Genomic DNA, 23,804 nt, shown 5'->3' with positions numbered 1-23,804 from the left:
TGTCCTCTCTGTCATCGAACTCATGTGCTATCCTTGTCACATTCTTTTTGTCCAGGTACGAACGAGGGGGCAAGAGGCGACGACAGAGACTCTTGGAGGTGGGCGGGGCAGGCAGCGGTGACGTCACGGATTCGTCAGTAAGCGATGACGTCAGCGTGGGGGCCGGGGGTGGGTGTGGCGAGAGGCGGAGCTCCGGGAGACGTAAGCGGCCTTCGTCATCGGCAAGAGAAAGGAACCTGCGTCGACTGGAGAGCAACGAGAGAGAGAGGATGAGGATGCATAGTCTAAATGATGCTTTTCAGGTGAGTGGTAGTTGTGGTGATGGTAGCAGTAGTAGTAGCAGATGTAGAAATAGTAGTTGTAGTAGTAATAGTAGTGGTTGAAGTAGAAATAGTGGTTGTAGTAGTAGTAGTAGTGGTGGTGGTAGTTGTAGGAGAATATGTAAAGAATTAAGAGCAATGAGAGAATGAGGATGTACTGTATAATGTAAATGATGCTCTCCAGGTGAGTTCTGTTGTTGTTGTTGTTATTATTATTATTATTATTATTATTATTATTATTATTATTATTATTATTACTGTATACGTGGTTAATGGTTTCTATGTAAATTTCGTGTTCGTGTTGCTGTTTTTATGATTTTATTTAATGATGCTCTCTGGAGTTGTTGTTATTATTATTATTATTATTATTATTATTATTATTATTATTGTTGTTATTACTACTACTACTACTACTACTACCCGTCCCCGACCTTGAGGGGCTCGGGGTCTGGTATTGTTTTCACTCGGTTTATCTGTTCGTCTGTCTGTCAGTCTGTCTGTTAACAATTTTACGCAAAAACCATTGGTGCGATTTTGACAAAAATTACAGGGATGATGGGCTATGACTCTCTAATTACCTGATTAAATTTTGGGCCCAATTGCGCCATGCCCCAGGCTGTGGGCCCCCAAAATACCAAAAAAACGGGGACGGGTAAAAATCGTTGCATCGCCATAACTCTTTCAAATTCGTCATATCGACATGAAACCAAAACCTAAAGGTGCATCTTTCAGTTCTGCAGCCTGTAACATGCCTCATTACATCAGATTGGTCACCCCCCAGATAGCGGTGGGGGAGGGTCAGTGTCAGGTGGGTCGGGCCTAAAATTTCAAATGGGCATAAAATCGTCAGTTTTCACCCGATTTACTCCAGATTTGATATGTGACAACTTTGACTAGATATCCTGTTGTTTATACGTCAGCACTAAAATGACTGCTGGGGACGGGTTTGCTGTACCTTGGCACCGCTCCTTGTTGCTATTGTTCCTTTTTTATTTTATTTTTTTTGCCTCCCTAGTTATTTGGTTTACCTCTCTCTCTCTCTCTATCACACACACACACACACACACACACACACACACACACACACACACAGTACCCCGCTGCCCTCATCAACTTACAAATTCATCCGTAAACGCCTCTTAGCGAGGAGGAAGAGGGGGGGGGGAGAAAAGACCACTTCACCCTTTGTCTTTGAGTCCTGGGTTCGTATCCTCATAGGGTAAGGAAGCTTCCTAATACCTCTTCCTTAGCGATTTATTTTCGGAAGTGGGTGGTTAATATTCATGAGTACGTTTTCTATGCAGTGTAGTGGAAGGATTTACATAACAGGACATCATGTGTACCAAGCAAAATAAATCGCCTAGGAAAAGGGGTTAGGGAGCTTACGAAAATGGTGGCCTTTCATCCTTTGGTTCCTTCTTCCTTGCATTAAAAAAATATAAATAAAAAACTAGGCTTATCTGACGTGAACCCAGTGGACTGCAGGCTGAAGTTCCCCCTCTCCTGCATTCCACCATCCGCGTCTCGGGGGATAGGGAGGGAGCTGAGGGACGTGTGTATAGCCAGGCAGCTCCACCGCTTTATCAGTGCCATCCACCGAGCTGTATAACATGGAGAGGCTTTGTCATGGGTGGCGCCACGTCGTTTGTGTAAGGGGCCCAGGGCGGCGCTGATGTTGTTTATCCACACCACCCACGCCCACGCCCACGCCCACGTCTTGAAATCAGCCCATGAATTCGGATAATATAGCACCCTAGCCCACACCTTTGCGTATGTGTGCAAGAGCGAAACAGAAACAGTAAGCTATGAACAGTGATCCAGTTGCTTTACCACTGTGGAGGAGACGAGTGGTGTGGTGCGATGTGGAGGCCAAAGTTACACGCTGGCTGTGGAGATGGCCTGTGCATATTATAGAGGTCAGTAGTGCCACCACGTGAAGGCGTCCCTATCCTGCACTGTCTCTGATCATAGGGGTCAGTTAATGTAGTGTTCCTTGTTGCAGTGTTGACGAGGATTTATATGTCTATTTAACTCTCTCTCTCTCTCTCTCTCTCTCTCTCTCTCTCTCTCTCTCTCTCTCTCTCTCTCTCTCTCTCTCTCTCTCTCTCTCTCTCTCTCTCTCTCTCTCTCTCTCTCTATTAATTTATTTCATTTATTTGCCTCTTTATCTGTCTGTCTGTCTATCTATCTATCTGTATCTGTCTATCTCTTTAACTATATATCTCTTTATCTATATATCTGTCTATCTATCTATCTCTTTGTAATGGCATTAAGCCGTGGGAAGAGAAAGAGCTTTAAAAAATTACCATTATTTTTGGTTTAGAGGCCTCTTAACACCTCTTCCTAAGCGATTTATTCTGGTTAGTACACCCTCAATATTTTCAAATTATTAATCCAAACGTCTTTATTAAAACTGCATAAAACTTACAAGCAAATGTGAAGGTATAGTATCCAGAATAAATCGCTAAGGAAGAAGTGTTTAGGGAGCGACTTAATACTCAGGCCACAGTGGAGTTTCCCATCCTGTCTTATTTGTCTATCTATCTGTCTATCTATCTGTCTATCTGTCTATCTATCTATCTATCTGTCTATCTACTCTTGGTGGAACTGTAGGTCTTGAGTGGTGACGGTGGGGGTGGTCGAGCCTGTGTGTGTGTGTGTGTGTGTGTGTGTGTGTGTGTGGATAGGTGAGTGGGTGTATGGGTGGGAGGGTGTGGGTGTGTTCTCGTAGGTGGGTGGGTGGGTAGCAGAGTGTGTGTGTGTGTGTGTGTGTGTGTGTGTGTGTGTGTGTGTGTGTGTGTGTGTGTGTGTGTGTGTGTGTGTGTGTGTGTGTGTGTGTGTGTGTGTCCACTTCCCCACTCGCTCTCAATAACATCCAATTTTCACCCCTCATGCTTTCCACACTCAAATTCCCCCATCACACTACTTTTTACCTTTCCTACTTTCCTCTCTTCTCCTCTCCTTTCCTCTCGTCTCTTTGTCTTCTCTTCTCTTCGCTCTTCTCCTCTCCTCTCCTCTCCTCTCCTTTCCCTCCCCCCTTTCTCTCCTTTCCCTCCCCCCTTCCTCTCTTCTTTCACCCTTCTCTTCGCTCGTCTTCCCTCGCTCCTTTCTCCTTCCCGCTCTCTTATCTTCTCCCCTTCCCTCTCTCCTTCCTCCTCCCCTTCCCTCTCTCCTTTCACCTCCACCTCCCGCCTCCCCCTCTCCCCCGCACCAGCACCCCACCTCACCTCCTCAGTCACCATCCCTTCTCCATCAGCTACTTGTCAATACCCTCACCTTTCTTCATCACCCATCTTCTCTCCCTTTGTCTTCTACTCCCCTCTCCCTTCTTCCTCCTCCCTTCTTCATTCTTCTTCATCCCTCATCTTTCTTCTTCATTCTGTATTCTTCTTCATTCTATATTCATCATTCTTCCTCACTATATTCATCATTCTTCATTCTTCGTCATTCTATATTAATTCTTCCCCACTCTTCATTCTTCTTCATTCTATATTCCTCATTCTTCTTCGTTCTGTGTTATTCATTCTCCTTCATTGTATATTCTTCCTCATCTTTCTTCTTCATTCTATTCTTCATTCTTCATCATTCCTTTTCCTCATCCCTCTTCTTCTCAGTCTTCGTCTTGTCTTTATTTTTCTTCTTTTTTCTTGGTGTTTCTGCGTCATTCTCTGCCTTTGTTTTTTATTGTTTTTTTTTTTAAGTTTTTTTATTCCTTTCATTCTTTTACTGTGACGATGATATTGATGATGATGATGAGGATGAGGATGAGGATGAGGATGATGGTGATGAGGATGAGGATGAGGAGGATGAGGATGAAGATGATGATGATGAGGATGATGATGATGATACTGATAGTGATGATGGTGAGGACGATGATGATGATAGTGATGATGGTGATGATGATGGTGGTGATGATGATAAGGATGGTGGTAGTGATGATGATGATGAAATTGATAAAACTGATGATTAATAATAGTGATGAAGGAAGGTGACCTAGGCTGACCTCATTCAACCTCCGGCTCTGTTTGTTGACCCGAGGAAGATAAGCTACCCTCCCCCTCCCTCCCCCCTTCCCCTCTCCCCCTCCTATCCCCTCCCCCCTCTCCCCCTCCCATCCCCTCTCCCCCTCCCATCCCTTCTCCCCACTCCCTCTTCTCCCTCCCCCTCCTCCCTCCCCCTCCTCGCTTCTTCACCTCATTTCTTTCCCTCACTTCCTCCTTTTTCCCTCTCTCTCTCTCTCTCTCTCTCTCTCTCTCTCTCCCTTTCCTTCTTCTCCCTCCCGTCCCCCCTTCCCTTGACCCCCATTCCTTCTCGCTCTTTTCTCCTCTTTGACTCTCTTCTCTGCTATACCCCTTTTCTCCTCTCCCTTTCCTCTCTCTCTCTCTCCTCCTTCTCTCCCTCCTCCTTCTCTCTCCCTCCTCCTTCTCTCTCCCTTTCCTCCCTCTTCTCTCCCTTTCCTCCCCATCACAGTACCTCTTATCTCTGAAGTCAAAATACGAGGGTTTTATGTGAGCCAAAACCAAGATTAGCTAAGTCTCCTCTCTCTCTCTCTCTCTCTCTCTCTCTCTCTCTCTCTCTCTCTCTCTCTCTCTCTCTCTCTCTCTCTCTCTCTCTCAGTAAAACGCCACATCAAATTACATACCCTTTGTTTTTTTGTGTTGTTTTTTTAATAAGTTTTTTGGATTACATATATACCGTTATTTCTAAATGTATTGTTCACTTCACTCTTCTTCGTTCAGTTTCATATACCTACATAGTTTTTGTTTTTTTTTTATTAAGAACATAAGAACATAAGAAGAGAGGATAACTGCAGTAGGCCGGTTGGCCCATCCTAGGCAGCTCCTAGAAGAGTAACTTAACTACTAGAATGAGATAAGGATAGCAAAGAAGAAGGCTCTCCCCCGCCCTCCAAACCCTCCAGCCGAAGCCGGCAGGAAAAAGTCAGAAAGAACACCACGCCGTATAGAAAAACTGGCGTGGACATTTTACAGGAAAGTGTAATAGTTTGTTCTGTTTTTAGTTCTATCTTTAGCCAGACGCCATAATCCCGTAGGGGGTGGCCGTTTGTCTTTGAGTTAGTTGTTTTACGAGGAGGGGCACTAACCCTCCGCCAACCCACTTGTTGACACGTAGGGAACTCGGATGGGTTGGTTATATGGTTACCACCCAGCGTTGTAAATGGTTTCGTGGCATACAGGAAACCACTAGGCTTGTCACTCAATGTAAAGCCACCTGAAAAGGAAAGAAGATAATAAAAAATGACAGGAAAGACGAGAGGAACAGAAAGAGAGAGGGCAGACACAGAAAAAGAATGATAAAGGTGAGGCAGCACTACATTAAGTGAGTGGATGATGGAAATAGGAAGAGAGAGGGCACACACAAAAAAAGAATAATAAAGGTGAAGGAAGAAATAGGCATCACTACATCAGGTGAGTGGATGATGGAAATAGGAAGAGGGAGGGCAGACACAGAAAAAGAATGATAAAGATGAAGGAAGAAGTAGGCAGCACTACATCAAGTGAGTGGATGACGGAAATAGGAAGAGGGAGGGCAGACACAGAAAAAAGAATGGTAAAGATGAAGTAGGCAGCACTACATCAAGTGAGTGGATGATGGAAATAGGAAGAGGGAGGGCAGACACAGAAAAAAAAATGGTAAAGATGAAGAAGTAGGCAGCACTACATCAAGTGAATGGATGATGGAAAAAGGAAGAGGGAGGGGAGACATTGAAAAAGAATGATAAAGGTGAAGAAGTAGGCAGCACTACATCAAGTGAGTGGATGATGGAAAAAGGAAGAGGGAGGGGAGACACAGAAAAAGAATGATAAAGGTGAAGAAGTAGGCAGCACTACATCAAGTGAGTGGATGATGGAATTAAGGGAGGGCAGACGCAGAAAGAAGAATGATAAAGGTGAAGGAAGAAGTAGGCAGCACTACATCAAGTGAGTGGATGAGGGGAATAGGAAGAGGGAGGGGAGACACAGAAAAAGAATGATAAAGCTGAAGAATTAGGCAGCACTACATCAAGTGAGTGGATGATGGAAATAAGGGAGGGCAGACACAGAAAGAAGAATGATAAAGGTGAAGGAAGAAGTAGGCAGCACTACAACAAGTGAGTGGATGATGGAAATAGGAAGAGAGAGGCCAGACACAGAAAAAGAATGATAAAGGTGAAGGAAGGCGTAGGCAGCAGTACGCCAAGTGAGTGGATGATGGAAAAAGGAAGAGGGAGGACAGACATAGAAAAAGAATGATAAAAGTGAAGGAGGAACTAGCTAGCACTACATCGAGTGAGTGGATGACGGATATAGGAAGAGGGAGGGCAGACACAGAAAAAAAAATGACAAAGTTGAAGGAAGAAGTAGGCAGCACTACATCAAGGTGTGCACGTACCTGTGCTTAATTTCTACATCACGTTACCTGAAAAAATATTACCTGTTATTAACGCATATTTTTATTTACATTTATCGTATATCAATAAGTAATTTAGATTTTTTTATAAATTTTTGGATTACTTTGCTTCGTTGGTCTAATAAATCACACATTTTATTTGTAGTTGTATTATACCTATTTTATTTTTTTATTTTTTTTATTTTTAGGTATATATGAATTTTCGGTTGACTTGTATTTTTTTCCTCTATAAATCGCCTTGCTACGCTTGTCCAATTACTGACTCGATTTTTTTTCTTTTTTCGTCGATGGTAGTTTGTTTACAAGCTCGTCACTTTTTTTTTTTTTTTTTTTTTGAGTAAATCCCGGATGACTGGATGGGTGGGTGGAGGGGAGAGGGGAGGGGGAAGAGGGGAGAAAAAAAGGGAGTGGGGAGCAAAGGTAGGGATATAAAGGGAGGATAGGAAAGGAAGGGAAGGGAAAGAGAGGAAGTGGGGAGGGAAAGGGAAAGAGAGGAAGTGGGGAGGGAAAGGGAAAGAGAGGAAGTGGGGAGGGAAAGGGAAAGGAAGAGCAGGAAAGGAAAGGAAAAGAAAGGAAAAGATAATAGAGAGGAAACAGGAAGGGAGAAGAGAGGAGAGAATGACAGGAAGGGTAGTGGAGGTTCGAGGGAGGAGGTGGAAAGAGAGAGAGAGAGAGAGAAAGGAAATGAGAAAAAGGAGATAAGAGAAATTAAAGAAACAGTAGAGAGTTGTGAGAAATAGTGGTGGTGGTAGTAGTAGTAGTAGTTGTAGTATAGTGGTAGTAGTAGTAGTAGTTGTAGTATAGTGGTAGTAGTAGTAGTAGTTGTTGTTGTTGTTGTAGTTGTTGTTGTTGTTGTTGTTGTTGTTGTTGTTGTTGTTGTTGTTGTTGTAGCCCTAGGACCATGTAAACATAACCTCTGTGGACTGCAGGCTGAAACTGTCCTCCTGCAGTCCACCATCCACCTTTCGGGGGGTAGGAAGGGAGCTGAGGGACGTGTGTATAACCAGGGCAGCTCCACCACCCACCCATATCAATGCCACCACGTGAAGGCGTCCCTCTCAGACATAGGAGTTCGTAGGCAATATATTTAACATCATGGCCATTCCCGTGGCTGAAAGTATTATGTATTTTGCTTTTGTAGGAATAAATAAAAAATAAAAAATCGTGCTGAAGAGAATATAGGTGCAAGGAGAGAGAGAGAGCGAGAGAGAGGGAGGGAGAGAGGTGAGTGTTACCTTACCCTGTTCCTCCCACACCAATACTCCCACGTAATGTCTTTGTCGATACACGGGGGGGGGGGGGAGCGGGGAGGTGAAGGGGAGGGGAGGGGAGTGGGAGAGGGCTTGTGGGTGGGTGGGGGGAGCACTGGAGGGGGTAGGAAAGTAGGAAGTTTGGGAAGGAAGGGAGAGTGAAGGGGTGGGGAGAAGGGGTTGGGCTAGAGTAGGGGTTATGTGGGGAGAGAGGGGAAGTCAAGGAAAGGGGAGAGGGGAGAGGAGGGGGGATGGGTAGGAAGGGGGAGGAGGAGGGAGGGAGAGGGGTAGGAAGGGGGAGGAGGAGGGAGGGAGAGGGGTAGAAGGGGGAGGAGGACGAGGGGGAGGTAAAGACGCTGGGTGTTGGGGGAGGGAGAGGGAGGGGAGAGTTAATATGGAGGTGAGGGAGACAGAAGGGAGACTGAGAGAGAGAGAGAGAGAGAGAGAGAGAGAGAGAGAGAGAGAGAGAGTAGGGAGGGAGGGTCGAGAAAAAGGTAGAGGAGGAAGGGAGGGTGTGAAATATGAGAGAGAGGGAAGGAAATAATAGAGATAGACACCTGTAATTTATTGAGAGAGAGAGAGAGAGAGAGAGAGAGAGAGAGAGAGAGAGAGAGAGGGATAGGAGGAAGGATGAAAGAATGGAGGGAGGGAGGGAAGAGAAAAACGGAGAGGGGGAGAGAGAAATAAGAGAGAGGGGGAGAGAAAAGACACCTGGAATTTATTGAAAGAGAGAGAAAAAAAAGAAAAAGATAGGAAGAGGGAGAGAAATGAGAACTTAGTCTCTCTCTCTCTCTCTCTCTCTCTCTCTCTCTCTTTATTTTTAATCCTTCCTCTCTCCAAAACATCGTAATTTCTTTCTTCCTTCGAAAAATGGTTTTACTTATAAGAATCCTTAATTCCTTTATTATTTTGCTTATTCTTCTAACTTGTCTTCCTCCTACTCTCCATACTTCTCCTCCCAAATCTGCCTTCCTTCCTTTCTTTCTTTTTCTTTCTTCCTCCCTTCCTTCCTTCCCTCCCACCCTTCCTTCCTTCCCTCCCTTCCTCCCTCCCTTCCTCCCTTCCTTCCCTCCCACCCTTCCTTCCCTCCCACCCTTCCTTCCCTCCCACTCTTCCTTCCTTCCCTTCCCTTCCTTCCTTCCCACCCTTCCTTCCTTCCCACCCTTCCTTCCTTCCCTTCCTTCCTTCCTTCCTTCCCACCCTTCCTTCCTTCCCTTCCTTCCTTCCTTCCTTTCCACCCTTCCTTCTTTCCCTCCCTTCCTTCCTTCCCTCCCTCCCTCCCTTCCTTCCTTCCTTCCTTCCTTCCTTCCTTCGCACCCTTCCTTCCTTCGCACCCTTCCTTCCTTCCCTCCCTTCCTCCCTCCCTTCCTCCCTTCCTTCCCTCCCACCCTTCCTTCCCTCCCACTCTTCCTTCCTTCCCTCCCACTCTTCCTTCCTTCCCTCCCACCCTTCCTTCCTTCCCTCCCTTCCTCCCTCCCTTCCTCCCTTCCTTCCCTCCCACCCTTCCTTCCCTCCCACTCTTCCTTCCTTCCCTTCCCTTCCTTCCTTCCCACCCTTCCTTCCTTCCCACCCTTCCTTCCTTCCCTTCCTTCCTTCCTTCCTTTCCACCCTTCCTTCTTTCCCTCCCTTCCTTCCTTCCCTCCCTCCCTCCCTTCCTTCCTTCCTTCCTTCCTTCCTTCGCACCCTTCCTTCCTTCGCACCCTTCCTTCCTTCTTACCCTCATCCTTTACCCTGTCTCTCTTCTTCCTTATTTCTTACTTTTTCTTCCTCTTCCCCAGTTTTTTTCTTCCTCTCCTTCCTATTTCTTCCTCTTCCCTTCCCTTTCTTCCTCTTCCCTTTCTTCCTCTTCCCTTCCCTTTCTTCCTCTTCCCTTCCCTTTCTTCCTCTTCCCTTCCCTTTCTTCCTCTTCCCTTCCCTTTCTTCCTCCTCCCTTCCCTTCCTTCCTCTTCCCTTCCCTTTCTTCCTCCTCCCTTCCCTTCCTTCCTCTTCCCTTCCCTTTCTTCCTCCTCCCTTCCCTTCCTTCCTCTTACCTTCCCTTTCTTCCTCCTCCCTTCCCGTCCTTCCTCTTCCCTTCCCTTTCTTCCTCCTCCCTTCCCTTCCTTCCTCTTCCCTTCCCTTTCTTCCTCTTCCCTTCCTTCCTCCTCCCTTTCCTTTCTTCCTCTTCCCTTCCCTTTCTTCCTCTTCCCTTCCCTTTCTTCCTCTTCCCTTCCTATTCCTTCCTCTTCCCTTCCCTTTCTTCCTCTTCTTCTCTTCCCATTTCTTTTCTTCCTCTTTTCCTTTCATCCTCATTTCCTCCTCTTTTCTTCCTGTTTTCTTCATTTGCTTCCTCTTTTCTTCCTTTTCTTCTTCTTGCCCTTGTTCTTCCTCTTCTTCCTATTTTCTTGTTTCATTTTTCTCCCTCTTCCTCTTTTCTTTCTTTTTCATTTTTCTTCCTCTTGTCTTCCTCTTTTCTTCCCCTTTTCTTCCTATTTCCTTCCTTTTCTTCCAATTTCTTCCATCATCTTGTCTTCCTCTTTTTCACATTTTCTTCTTCTTCCTCTTTTCCTCTTTTACTTCCTTTGCCTTCCTCTTCCCCAAACCTCTTCTCAGTTTTTTCCCCGCCACGAAAATTATCCCTGCCACAAAATTACCCTACTCTAAAAAATTCCCCAGACCACCATCATGGGGGAAAAACTCAAGGCATAGTTATCTTTATGAGGAGGGCAGGGCAGGGAAGGAGGCGGGGAAATGTCCCTAAGTAATGGGGAGGGAGGAGGATAGCGTCTGAGGTGCGGGGGAAGAGAGATGGAAGGGAAAAAGAGAGAGAGCTGGCACGCTGAGCAAGTATGGGGGAGAAGATTGAGAGAGAGAGAGAGAGAGAGAGAGAGAGAGAGGGTGGACAGGTATAAAGATTTCAAAGGAGGAAAGGAGAAAAAGAGTAAAAGAGAGAGAGAGAGGGAGAGAGAGAGTATAAAGATTAAAGAGGAGGAAAGGAGAAAAACAGTAACAGGAAGAGTAAAATGGAGAACAGAAATACCTTGTTGCATGAGACAGTGAAAGTATGAGAGTCACCCGAGTCGGCGATAGAGACGGCGAATGAGACTATGATAGTGCTGAGAGAGGGAGAAGGTGGTCATTGATGGATGTGAGAGAGAGGTGAGAGAGGGAGGAGGAGGTCATTGATGGATGTGAGAGAGAGAGAGAGAGAGAGGGAGAGGAGGAGGAGGAGGAGGAGGAGGAGGAGGAGGAGGTCAGTGATGGGCGAGACGACGGCGTAATAACTAGTTACAAACCAGAGGGGGCAGGTATGGAGAGAGAGAGAGAGAGAGAGGAGAGACGGAGGAGGGGTGAGAAAATGAGAGCAAGAGGAGGAGGAATAGAGAGAGAAGAAAGGGTGAAGATAGGTAGAGACGCAAAGAGGACGACATTAGTGCAGCAATTTTCTCCTCTTCTATCCCTCCATCCCCCTCTTCTATCCCTCCATCCCCCTCTTCTATCCCTCCATCTTCTCTTCTGTCCCTCCATCTTCTCTTCTATCCCTCCATCTTCTCTTCTATCCCTCCATCTTCTCTTCTATCCCTCCATCATCATCGTCTATCTCTCCGTCTTCCTCTTCTATCCCTCCATCCCCCTCTTCTATCCCTCCATCCCCCTCTTCTATCCCTCCATCTTCTCTTCTGTCCCTCCATCTTCTCTTCTATCCCTCCATCTTCTCTTCTATCCCTCCATCTTCTCTTCTATCCCTCCATCATCATCGTCTATCTCTCCATCTTCCTCTTCTATCCCTCCATCCCCCTCTTCTATCCCTCCATCCCCCTCTTCTATCCCTCCATTCTCCTCTTCTATCCCACCACCCTCCTCTTCTATCCCTCCATCTTCTCTTCTATCCCTCCATCTTCTCTTCTATCCCTCCATCTTCTCTTCTATCCTTCCATCTTCTCCTCTATCCCTCCATCATCATCCTCTTCTATCCCTCCATCTTCCTCTTCTATCCCTCCATCATCATTCTCTTCTATCCCTCCATCTTCTCTTCTATCCCTCCATCTTCTCTTCTATCCCTCCATCCTCCTCTTCTATCCCTCCATCCTCCTCTTCTATCCCTCCATCCCCCTCTTCTATCCCTCCATCCCCCTCTTCTATCCCTCCATCCTCCTCTTCTATCTTCTGCCCCTCCATCCCCCTCTTCTGTCCCTCCATCCCCCTCTTCTATCCCTCCATCCTCCTCTTCTATCCCTCCATCCTCCTCTTCCATCTCTCCATCTTCCTCTCTGTCTTTCCTTTTTCTTTCACCTTTCAACTGTTTCCTCTTCTCTCCCTCCATCCTCTCCTACTTTTTCTCTTCCCTCCCTCCATCCTCCACTCCATAACATCCCGTGTCTCTCCATCCACTTTCCATCTGTCTCCACATCTATCCTTCAGTCCTTCCATCCATCCTTCCATCCTTCCATCATTCCATCCTTCCATCCTTCCATCATTCCATCCTTCCATCATTCCATCCTTCCATCCATCCATCATTCCATCCTTCCATCCATCCATCATTCCACCCTTCCTTCCATCCATCATTCCATCCTTCTTTCAGTTTCTCTTCTTTGTATTTAAATTTGCTATGGAAGATACTTAAGGGCGCTGGATATTACGTGACACCTCTTCCATAGCGATTTATTTTGCTTATAATCCCTCAGTACCCCTCTTCTATTCCATGTCCATCCATCCATCCATCCATCCTTTCACTTTGCTACACATACTATCTCCAGTCCATCAGTCCATCCATCTATTCATCCTCCATCCATCCATCCATCCATCCATCCATCCGTCCATCCATCCATCCGTCCATCCATCCATCCATCCATCCATCCATCAGTCCATCCATCTATTCATCCTCCATCCATCCATCCATCCATCCATGCATCCGTCCATCCATCCATCCATCCATCCATCCATCCGTCCATCCATCCATCCATCCATCCATCCATCCGTCCGTCCATCCATCCGTCCGTCCATCCATCCATCCAACCATCCATTCATCCATCCATCCGTCCATCCAGCCGTCTGTCCATCCATCCATCCAACCAGCCGTCCGTCCATCCATCCGTCCAACCATCCATCCAACCAGCCGTCCGTCCATCCATCCGTCCGTCCATCCATCCGACCATCCATCCGTCCATCCATCCGTCCATCCATCCATCCATCCATCCATCCGTCCGTCCATCCATCCGTCCGTCCATCCATCCGACCATCCATCCGTCCATCCATCCATCCATCCATCCATCCATCCATCCAAAATTTAATCAGTATATATCTCAGCACGGTCCATCATTTATTTCTTCCATCCATCAGAGAGAGAGAGAGAGAGAGAGAGAGAGAGAGAGAGAGAGAGAGAGAGAGAGGGAGGAGGAGAAGATGAGAAAGAAACGATAAATGAATTGAAGAGATGGGAGAAAAGTTCCAAAGAAAAAAGGTGCTTGAGAGAGAGAGAGAGAGAGAGAGAGAGAGAGAGAGAGAGAGTGGGAGTCTTTGGAGCAGCCTCAAATAAACCAATTAAGCCTCGTTTGTTCCTTTAAGTCTGCCCTCACGTAATTAAGAGAAAATGGGTGGGTGTGGGTGATAGAAAATGGAGAGCTAGAAGAAAATGGAATGGGGTGGAATGGAAAAATAAGCGATATGAGGAAGAAAAAAGAGGAAGGAAAGACGAGAAGGGAGAGTGGGAAGAAAGAGGAAGACAAGAGGATGGAGGGAGAATGGGGAGAAGGGAGAGGGGGAGAAAGGAGGGATGGAAATAAGATGAAGGTTGAGGACTGGGGAGGAAAGAAGAGAGAGGGAGCGATGGGGAGAAGAAAGAAATAGAATTGGAAGAAAGGGGGAAGACAGAGGATAGGAAAATGAAAGAAAATGGAAGGAAGAGGAAAGAGGAAAATGGGGAAAAGAGGCGAATATTATTTGAAACAATATATCAGGAGGGAAGAAAAATTTGGAAGAAAAAGACAAGTAGAGAGAGGAAGTGAGGGAGAAAGAGAGGAAAACGACACGAGAAAGAAAAAGGAGAAAAGTTACTGAGAGAGAGAGAGAGAGAGAGAGAGAGAGAGAAATTTTTGCAGTGATCATCAACTTAAATTTTTTCCACATCCACTACACGCCAAGATAGTGACTAATAATAATAATCCATCCATCCATCCATCTGTCTATCCATCCATCCATCTATCCATCCATCCATCTATTCATTCTTTCATTCATTCATTCATTCATCCATCCATCCATCCACTCACACATTCATCTACCCATCTCCCATTCATTCATTCATCCATCCATCCATCCACTCACACATTCATCTACCCATCTCCCATTCATTCATTCATCCATCCATCCATCTATCCATCCATCTATCCATCCATCCATTCATCCATCTATCCATCCATTTATCCATCCATCCATCCATCCATCAGTCTATTCATCCATCAGTCTATTCATCCATCCATCCATTCATTTGTGTGTGAATCCATATATCCATCTATAAATTATTTGTCCGTTCATTGATCCATCCATCCACCCACCCATCCATCCGCCCATCCACCCACCCAACCATCCACCCATCCACCCACCCAACCATCCACCCATCCATCCGCCCATCCATCCACCCACCCATCCATCCGCCCATCCATCCATCCATCCATCCATCCGCCCATCCATCCATCCACCCATCCATCCATCCATCCATCCATCCATCCACCCACCCACCCACCCACCCACCCACCCATCCATCCATCCATCCATCCATCCACCCACCCACCCACCCACCCACCCACCCACCCACCCACCCATCCAACCACCCACCTATCCATCCAACCACCCACCTATCCATCCAACCACCCACCCATCCATCCATCCATCATCCATTCACCCATTCATCCATCATCCATCCACCGATCCATCCATCCACCCATCCATCCATCCATCCATCCATCCACCCACCCACCATCCATCCATCCATCCATCCATCCATCCATCATCCATTCACTCATTCACCCACCATCCATCATCGTCAATCATCCTAGTTTGACCTACAGAAAGAAAACGTAAAAGGCCTCTCTACGTTTTCTGTCCGTAGGGGAGACTGTGGTAAAGAAATTAAAAGCTATATTCTTTACTCTTAGTAATTTCAACTTTGTGTGTGTGTGTGTGTGTGTGTGTGTGAGAGAGAGAGAGAGAGAGAGAGAGAGAGAGATAGGAAGTAGTCAGCATCTAAAAATATAACGCGTAGAGTAGGGTTGCTCTCTCTCTCTCTCTCTCTCTCTCTCTCTCTCTCTCTCTCTCTCTCTCTCTCTCTCTCTCTCTCTCTCTCTCTCACACACACACACACACACACATCATAGTTCACTTTTTTTTTTTTAAATACCAAGAGTTTCTGAAAGACGAGGAGAAGAGGAAGAAGAGGATGAAGTCGAGGAAGAGGAGGAAGAAGGGGAGGAAGAGGATGACGAAGGCGAGGATGAGGAGGAAGAAGGGGAGGAAGAGGAGGAAGTAGGGGAGGCAGAGAAGGAAGAAGGGGAAGAGGAGGAGGAAGAAGTTGAGGAAGAGGAGGAAGAAGGAGAGGAAGAAGAAGAAGGGGAGGAAGAGGAGGAAGAGGGCGAGGTAGAAGGGGATGAAAGTATAGAAAAGGAGAAAGAAAAAGGTGTGGAGGAGGAAGAGGAAGAGAAGGTAAAGGAAGAGTAGAAATGGAAAAATGCAAAAGTGAAGAGAGGAGGAAGAGGAGGAGGAGGAGGAAGAGGTGTGAGAAGAAAGAGGAAGGACAAAGATGAGGAAAGGAGGAGAGAAAGAGAAATTGTATAGAAGAGAAAGAAGAGGACAGAGATAAATTGATAAGGAGGAGTAAAGAAGGAAGGGGAAAAGTATTGGGGAAGAGGAGGAGAGGAGGAAAAGAGAAAAATTAAAGGATAAGAGGAAGAGGAAAAAGAAGAGAGCAAAAAGTGTAGAAGAGGAGTAGGAAAGAGGAAGAGGAAGGGGAATACGAAGGTGAAGAGGAGGAAGACAGGTGTGAATGAAAAAGAAAGTGATAAAGTGAAAGAAGAGGAAGTTAAGGAAGAAAAAGGAGGGAGAAGAGAGAACAGGTAGAGGAAGAGGAGGAGGAGGAGGAAGAGGAGGAAAGAGGAAGCATTATGAAGAAAGAAGGGATCAGGTGTCGGCGGACTTATGAATAACATGATCCACTGTCAGGTAATAAATAGAGTTGGGAGAGGCAGGGCGAGGCAGGGAGAGGCAGGGCGAGGCAGGGTGAGACAGGGGTAGGAAGAGTTGCTTAGGCAGAGGTGAAACAGGGGTAGAGGGAGAGTTGGTTAGGTAGGGGAGAGGTAGGGATGTGGAAGGATGTGGAAGGGTGAGGCAGGAGAGAGAGGGAGGCAGGGCTGAGGGAGGTAGGTGAGGCAGGGAGGAAAGAGAGGGAGAGAGAAAAGAGAGAGGTGAAGCGGGAGAGAGTCAGGCAGTACAGGAAGAGAGAGAAAAAGTAATGATATAGAAAGGAGAAACTGGGAAGGGAGAGAGAGAGAGAGAGAGAGAGAATCACCCAAACTATCCTCTGCTATCCTCACTCACTCACTCTCTCACTCGCTTTTTTATTTATCCTCGACAGTCTCTCTCTCTCTCTCTCTCTCTCATCTCTTTGCCCCTCCATCTCAACCTCAATATTTTCTTTCTTTCATTTTCTCTCTCTCTCACTCCCGTCACTCTCTCACTTCCGTCACTCTCTCACTTTTTCTCTCACGTTCGCCATGCACTCTCTCTAATTTGTATGTACACCTCTGTCTTTGCTTACACACACACACACACACACACACACACACACACACACACACACACACACACACAGCCTCTGTACTCCCAGCCTATGTACTTCCAGCCTATGTACTTCTAGGCTATGTACTTCTAGGCTATGTACTTCTAGGCTATGTACTTCTAGGCTATGTACTTCTAGGCTATGTACTTCCAGCCTATGTACTTCCAGCCTATGTACTCCCAGCCTATGTACTCCCAGCCTATGTACTCCCAGCCTATGTACTCCCAGCCTATGTACTCCCAGCCTATGTACTTCCAGCCTATGTACTTCCAGCCTATGTACTTCCAGCCTATGTACTCCCTGACTCCCAGCCTGTACAGAGCCACCCCAAAGTATTGAGTAGCCTTTATCAGCATATATGAGAGTGTTTGTCTGACCCCCCCTCCCGTGAGAGGCCCTGGGGAGGTGATGTATATTCCTCTCACGCCTCCCCCACTCCCCCCCACCCTCAGGAGCCCCCCCACCCCTCATCTCCCACCCCCCACCCTCAGGAGCCCCCCACCCTCAGGAGCCCCCCACCCCTCATCTCCCACCCCCCACCTCCCTCCCACCCTCATACACACCCTCGTTGTAGGCCAATTCCCTCAGTCATCGTATCTCTCTCTCTCTCTCTCTCTCTCTCTCTCTCTCTCTCTCTCTCTCTCTCTCTCTCTCTCTTCCCTTCAGTCTCTTTTTCCTCCCCATCCTTGCCTTTTCCTTCCTTTCCTTCAAATCTCTTCCCTTCCCCTCCTTCCCCTCACTCTTATCCTCCCCTTCCTTCTCTTGACTTTCCTTCCCTCCTCTCACTCCACTTCTTCCTCTTCTCTCACCTCTTCACGCTTTCTCTTCTCTTCCTCTCTCCTCTTTTCCTTCTTCCTCTCGCCTCTCTCCCTTCCCTTCCTCTCGCCTCTTTCCCTTCCCGTCCTCTCTTCTCTTTTTCTTCATCCTCTTCTCTCTTCCTTCTTCCTCTCTCCTCTTTTCCTTCTTCCTCTCTTCTCTTTTCTTTCTTCCTTTCTTCTTTCTTCCTCACCTCTCACCAATTCCCCATTCCTTCCTCTACCTGTCTTCTTGTCTTCTCCCCCTTCTTCCTCACCCCACCTCTCCACTCCCCAACCCCCCCTCCTCCCTCCCTCATTTTTCCTTCCTCAATTTTCCCTTATTCTTCATTCCTCCTTCCCTGTCTTTCCCCCCCCCCTCCCCTACTCCCTTCCCCCTCCCGTTCTCCCTCCCCCTCCCCCCATCTTACTTTACCCACCCTCCAGGGAATGTGGTGTATAGAGGTGTGTGTGTGTGTGTGTGTGTGTGTGTGTGTGTGTGTGTGTGTGTGTGTGTGGACGTCAGAGGGGATGTGATTGTTTTTGTCCTTGTTTTCTTGCATTTTCTTTGTTTTTCCTCCCCCACTCCCTTCGTTACCCCCACTCCCTTCGTTACCCCCACTCCCTTCGTTACCCCCACTCCCTTCGTTACCCCCACTCCCTTCGTTACCCCCACTCCCTTCGTTACCCCCACTCCCTTCGTTACCCCCACTCCCTTCGTTACCCCCACTCCCTTCGTTACCCCCACTCCCTTAGTTACCCCCACTCCCTTCGTTACCCCCACTCCCTTCGTTACCCCCACTCCCTTCGTTACCCCCACTCCCTTCGTTACCCCCACTCCCTTCATTACCCCCACTCCATCCATCCTCCCCTTTCTTCCAAACTTTCCCCAATCCCACCTTCTTCTCCTCCCCTCTTCTTCCCCTCCCTTCCTTCATGCTTTCCTTCCCTCCACTCTCCTTCCCCTCCCTCTTACCCCTCATCTTCCCCTCCCTTTCTTCCTCCCTTCCTGTCTCCTCTCATTCACCCTCCTACTCTTCCCTTCATTCACCCTCTTATCCTTCCCCATCTCCCTCCTCCTCTCTCCCTTCATCTCCTCCTCCCTCCCTACCTCTCCTCCTCCTCCTCCTTCCCCAATTTCTTCCCCTCTCCCCCCCGTCCCTTCTCTCACTCTAACCTAACCTCCTCAGAGACTTTGTATGTATTCTTCTCGTGGGTGTATTTGTCATAAAGACTTTGTAGTTAATTGTAGAGAAGTATATTTTAGACTTGTGGTCGAGCGGCTTTTATATCTTGTAGTAGTTTCCCCACCAGATGTCATGTAGTGACGGGAGAGGTAAAGAATAGTATGGGACTATTTTTATTTGTCTTGGAAATATTAAACAGGTATAATAGTATAAGTCCTGGGTAGCTACCTCCCTGTCTCGCTATCTCTCTCTCTCTCTCTGTTCTAAAGCTAATCTCCGTCTCGACCTCTCTCTAGGGTCGCTTGTCTCCTTCTAAACTCTCTTTCCTAAAATCTCGTGTAGTAGGGTGTGTGTGTCACGTATCTTCCTCATGGCAACAGAACTTTCTCACGAGAGGACTGCTGACAGCTAACTGAATCATCTCCTTACTGGCCGCTGTCGTCAGCTTTCCCCCGTGTAAGCATGTTTAGCGCTGCTCGCTTCTCGCAAACACAACACCTTCTCATCATTTGACTTCCTGCTTCTATCTGTCTCTCTATCTATCTATTTATCTATCTATCTATTATGTAGTAGTTTCCCCACCAGAGTGTATCGTGTGTGTGTGTGTGTGTGTGTGTGTGTGTGTGTGTGTGTGTGTGTGTGTGTGTGTGTGTGTGTGTGTGTGTGTGTGTCTGTGTCTGTGTCTGTGTCGTGTGTTTGTGTCTGTGTCTGTCTGGTCATCCGTTTATGTGTACCTATATGAATGTGTGTGTGTGTGTGTGTGTGTGTGTGTGTGTGTGTGTGTGTGTGTGTGTGTGTGTGTGTGTGTGTGTGTGTGCGTGCGTGCGTGACGTGAGGGCTTTTCTTAGCTTGCGTGGGTGTGTTTGCGTGGACCCAGGCCTCACCACCACCTGTGTGACCCTCACCTGTATTACCTGTCCTTTATTACCTGTCCTTTAATTATTACCTGTCCTTTATTACCTGTCCTCTAATTATTACCTGTCCTTTAATTATTACCTGTCCTTTATTACTTGTCCCTTATTACCTGTCCTTTAATTATTACCTGTCCTTTATTACTTGTCCCTTATTACCTGTCCTTTATTACCTGTCCCATATTACCTGTCCTTTAATTATTACCTGTCCTTTATTACCTACGCCAAGGTGGGCAGGTTTGGAACTAGATTTAATTTGTCTCTGTCTGTCTGGTCTATCTGAATGTCTGTCTTTTTTTTGTCTTTTTTCTGTCTTTGTGTTTGTCTGTCTGTCTGTCTGTCTGCTTCTGTGTGTGTGTGTGTGTGTGTGTGTGTGTGTGTGTGTGTGTGTGTGTGTGTGTGTGTGTGTGTGTGTGGATATGTCTTCTTTATGTCTGTCTTTCTCGATCTGCCTTCTGTGTCTGTCTCTCTGGTTGTTCTGTCAATTTGTTTCCATCTGTTAGTCTTTGTCTCCATCTGTCTGTCTGTCTGTCTGTGTCTGTCTGTCTGTCTGTTCGCAACGTAATTTAAAAAAAAGTATTAAATGGAATAACACCAAATTTTAAAGTATGATTGAGAGCCAAGAGATGAGAGAGAGAGAGAGAGAGAGAGAGAGAGAGAGAGAGAGAGAGAGAGAATGTGTGTGTGTGTGTGTGTGTGTGTGTGTGTATAATACTTTTAATACCTGAACTAATGTAATTAATTGCCTCCCCTGACCTCTGACCTTGTTCCATCAGTAATATTACCTGTACTTCTTACCTCCTGATAGATAGATAGATATAGATAGATGGATAGATAGATGAATATAGACAGTACACTCCACTCTGTTCCAGACCCCTCTTCCCTTCCCCCTCCCCCTCCCCTCCACTCCCCTCCCCTCCCCTCCCCTCCCCTCCCCTCCACTCCCCTCCCCTCCCTCCCCTCCCCTCCCCTCCCCTCCCCCCCACGGGATCACTAGCTTCCCCTCGCCTTATAACTAATACGCATTCATGTTCGCCCGAGAGTCAGCCCCCCCGTCTCTCTCTCTCTCTCTCTCTCTCTCTCTCTCTCTCTCTCTCTCTAACCTATTTTTTTTTTGCATAAGACGTCTTTTACACACACACACACACACACACACACACACACACACACACACACACACACACACACACACACACACACACACTGGTGCAGTGGTAACGTTCTCGCTTGCCAACTGGTGGACGGGAGTTCGCGCCTCGCTCAGGTTGCGAAAAGTTTCACTGACGAAGTGGGTGGTTACTGTCCCCCTTGAGCAAGGGGACGGGTGTGTGCGTGTGTGAAGGTCACAGCCTTGCCCTTAGATCGGACTATATGAGCTCTCAGCTCCCTTCCGGGAGGGTAAAAGCTGACCATCACGACCATCAAGTGATCCTGACCGACCCGGTGAATACACACACACACACACCACTCTCTCTCCCTCTCTCTCTCTCTCTCTCTCTCTCTCTCTCTCTCTCTCTCTCTCTGATGGACGTTCAAAGGTGTGCAGAACTCTTTGTAGTCATGGCAACAGAAGGGACCCAATATCATACCTACCCAGTACACCTAATACTGATTTTCTCCATAGCACTTCTTCGTGACTAGGACCATATTATTTCTACACAGCCTACGGATCTTTCACCTTAACTTGGCCCAGATTTTCGTCTTTTTGTAGCTTATTTCACGTAGCTCATTGACAAAATAATACTACGGTTCTCTACCTTTTTCATAGCACTTCTTCGTGACTATAGCTCATTATAAGTACAGCTCCATAGCACTTCTTCGTGACTAGTGTTAATCTATTGCCATATTTCTGCATTCAAGGTGGAGAGATGACAATTTTAGGCCAAGTTAGAGTACAAAAGAATTTGATTTAGATCCTTATGATCAACTCTCTCTAGCACTTCTTCGTGACTATTCTCTCAACCTCTCTTTCGTGTATGCTTCAAGAGTAAAAACTAATGTCTAATGAAGGAATGAATGAAAAATAAGTGACATAAGTGGTAGGTAGGTGAGTGTAAGTGGTAGGCAGGTGAGTGTAAGTGGTAGGCAGGTGAGTGTAAGTGGTAGGTAGGTGGGTGTAAGTGATAGGTGAGTGTAAGTGGTAGGTGAGTGTAAGTATTGGGTGAATGTAAGTGGTGGGTGAGTGTAAATGGTAGGCAGGTGAGTATTAGTGGTAGGTAGGTGAGTGTAAGTAGTGGGCGAGTGTAAGTAGCAGGCAGGTGAGTGTAAGTGTTTGGTGGGTGTAAGTGGTAGGTGGGTGTAAGTGGTAGGTAAGTGGTAAGTGGTATGTAAGTGGCAAGTGGTGGGTAAATGGTAAGTGGTAGGTAAGTGGCAAGTGGTAGGTAAGTGGTAGATATGTGGTAAGTGGTAGGTAAGTGGTAAGTGGTAGGTAAGTGGTAAGTGGTAGGTGGTAGGTAAGTGGTAGGCAGGTCCAGGCACACCACTGAATACCCCCCTAACTCAATTCACCTCCCGATCGTTCTTGCATTACGCTTTGTCGCAACAGAATTTTCAAGCGATTTATTTTTTTGCGTAGCCATAAAAAAAAGTACTATGGTAATAAAGTTAGGACAAAGACTGAGTGTACATGTAACCCCTTCAGTACTGTGGCTGTAATTTCAGTCTTGTCTTGATTTTATTCAGTTGAAGCTCCCTAACACCTTTTCCTAAGTGATTTATTTTGCTTACTACACCTTACTGACCTTTTAAATAAATCCTTCCAATATAGCCATACTCAGCCTAAATTACGTACAGGATACTAACCAACCATATCCAGAAATAAATCGCTAAGGAAGAGGTGTTAGGGAGCCATAGTCTGGGAGGAGGAAGAGTAAAGTAAAAAATAAATAATCTAGTAAATATAAGAATAAAGGTTTAGGTTTTGGCACGTATTCTCGCCTGATAAGGAGGCTCCGTAACACCTATTCCTTTCCGATTTATTCTCCAAACTACTCATTAGTATCCCCTAGTTTGCTTCTTAAGTCTTTTCAGTATCGACATAGATTGCATAACACACAAGAATATAGTAACGGAGCAGAATCGAAAATAAATCGGTAAGGAAGAGGTGTTAGTAACCTTCCTAACCTCACGAGATTACTGCCCTTTGTCCTCCCAGCTTATAAGGCTTGCTAATTCCATTCATCATTTTTTTTCATTTTTTTTCGTCTTTTTGGGAGTGAGTTCATTGGTGTTTAAATCCACTTAGGTCCCATCACTCTCCGGCCCAAGGCGAGGATGGGGTGTGGGGAGTATGGGATGGGGAGTAGGGATGGGGTGGAAATGGAGAGGTAAAAATGGGGGCAGGAGAGAGGGAGTGGAGCTGGGGGAGTGGGGAGTGGGAAGAGGAGGATTGAGGTGGGAGAGAGGGGACAGAAGAGGAGAGATGGGGAGATGATTGGGATATGTGTGGGAGAGAGGGAGTGTGGGTGAAGAAAAGAGGGATTAGAGAGACAGAGTGAAGAGTGATATTGGGGTGGGAGAGAGTGAGAGGGGAGAAAAAAGTGAGTGAGATTGTGGGTGAGAGAGAGAGATGGAGTGGAGAAAAGCTGGAGTAGAGAGACAGTGGGATTGGGAGTAAGAGAGGGAGTAGGAATGGGGGCGGGCTGGGGACTGGGTTGTAATTAGTGGTAGTAGGAATGGGGGCGGGCTGGGGACTGGGTTGTGATTAGTGGTAGTAGGAATGGGGGCGGGCTGGGGACTGGGTTGTGATTAGTGGGAGGAATGGGGAGTGGGAGAAAAGCAATGGGTGTGTGAGTGGGTGTGAGAGAGGGATGTGGGAGGGATAGGGTGTGGGGCGAGGGTGAGATAGTAGACTGTGGATGTAAGAGAGGAGAGGTGGGAGAGAGGAGGAAGTGGAGAAGATAGGGGAGAGGGGAGGGAGAGAGAGTGAGAGATGAGGAAGAGGAAAGGGGGAGGTTGTGTGTGGAGGGAAGGGGAGATGAGGAAGGAAGGTGGGTGTGGAGGAGGAAGTTGGTGTGGGTGATTGATAGATAACAGTTGGAGTGGATGAGGACAGTGGATGGTAAATGGTAATGGAATGTGAGTTCCCGTGTGGTTTCGTTATCAGTATGTTTCCTGCGTTATTTATGC

The 23,804-nt window shown here is 46.8% G+C and overlaps 1 protein-coding gene across 1 annotated transcript in view; it reads left to right on the top strand.

Annotated features, from left to right (window-relative positions):
• Positions 1 to 23,804, top strand: part of LOC145413832 (uncharacterized) — a 98,061-nt gene that overhangs the window by 11,351 nt on the left and 62,906 nt on the right. Inside the window, exon 2 of the mRNA XM_080283498.1 lies at positions 56 to 302. Within this exon, the coding sequence (XP_080139624.1) occupies positions 56 to 302 (247 nt within the window). The remainder of the gene's footprint in view (positions 1 to 55; positions 303 to 23,804) is intronic.

The sequence above is a fragment of the Coenobita brevimanus genome, chromosome 12 (assembly GCF_032717465.1).
Source record: "Coenobita brevimanus isolate Jiangsu-jjx chromosome 12, ASM3271746v2, whole genome shotgun sequence".
NCBI classification, from domain to species: domain Eukaryota; kingdom Metazoa; phylum Arthropoda; class Malacostraca; order Decapoda; family Coenobitidae; genus Coenobita; species Coenobita brevimanus.
Note: the sequence above shows the minus strand (reverse complement) of the source record. Positions and strands in the feature narration are given on the sequence as shown.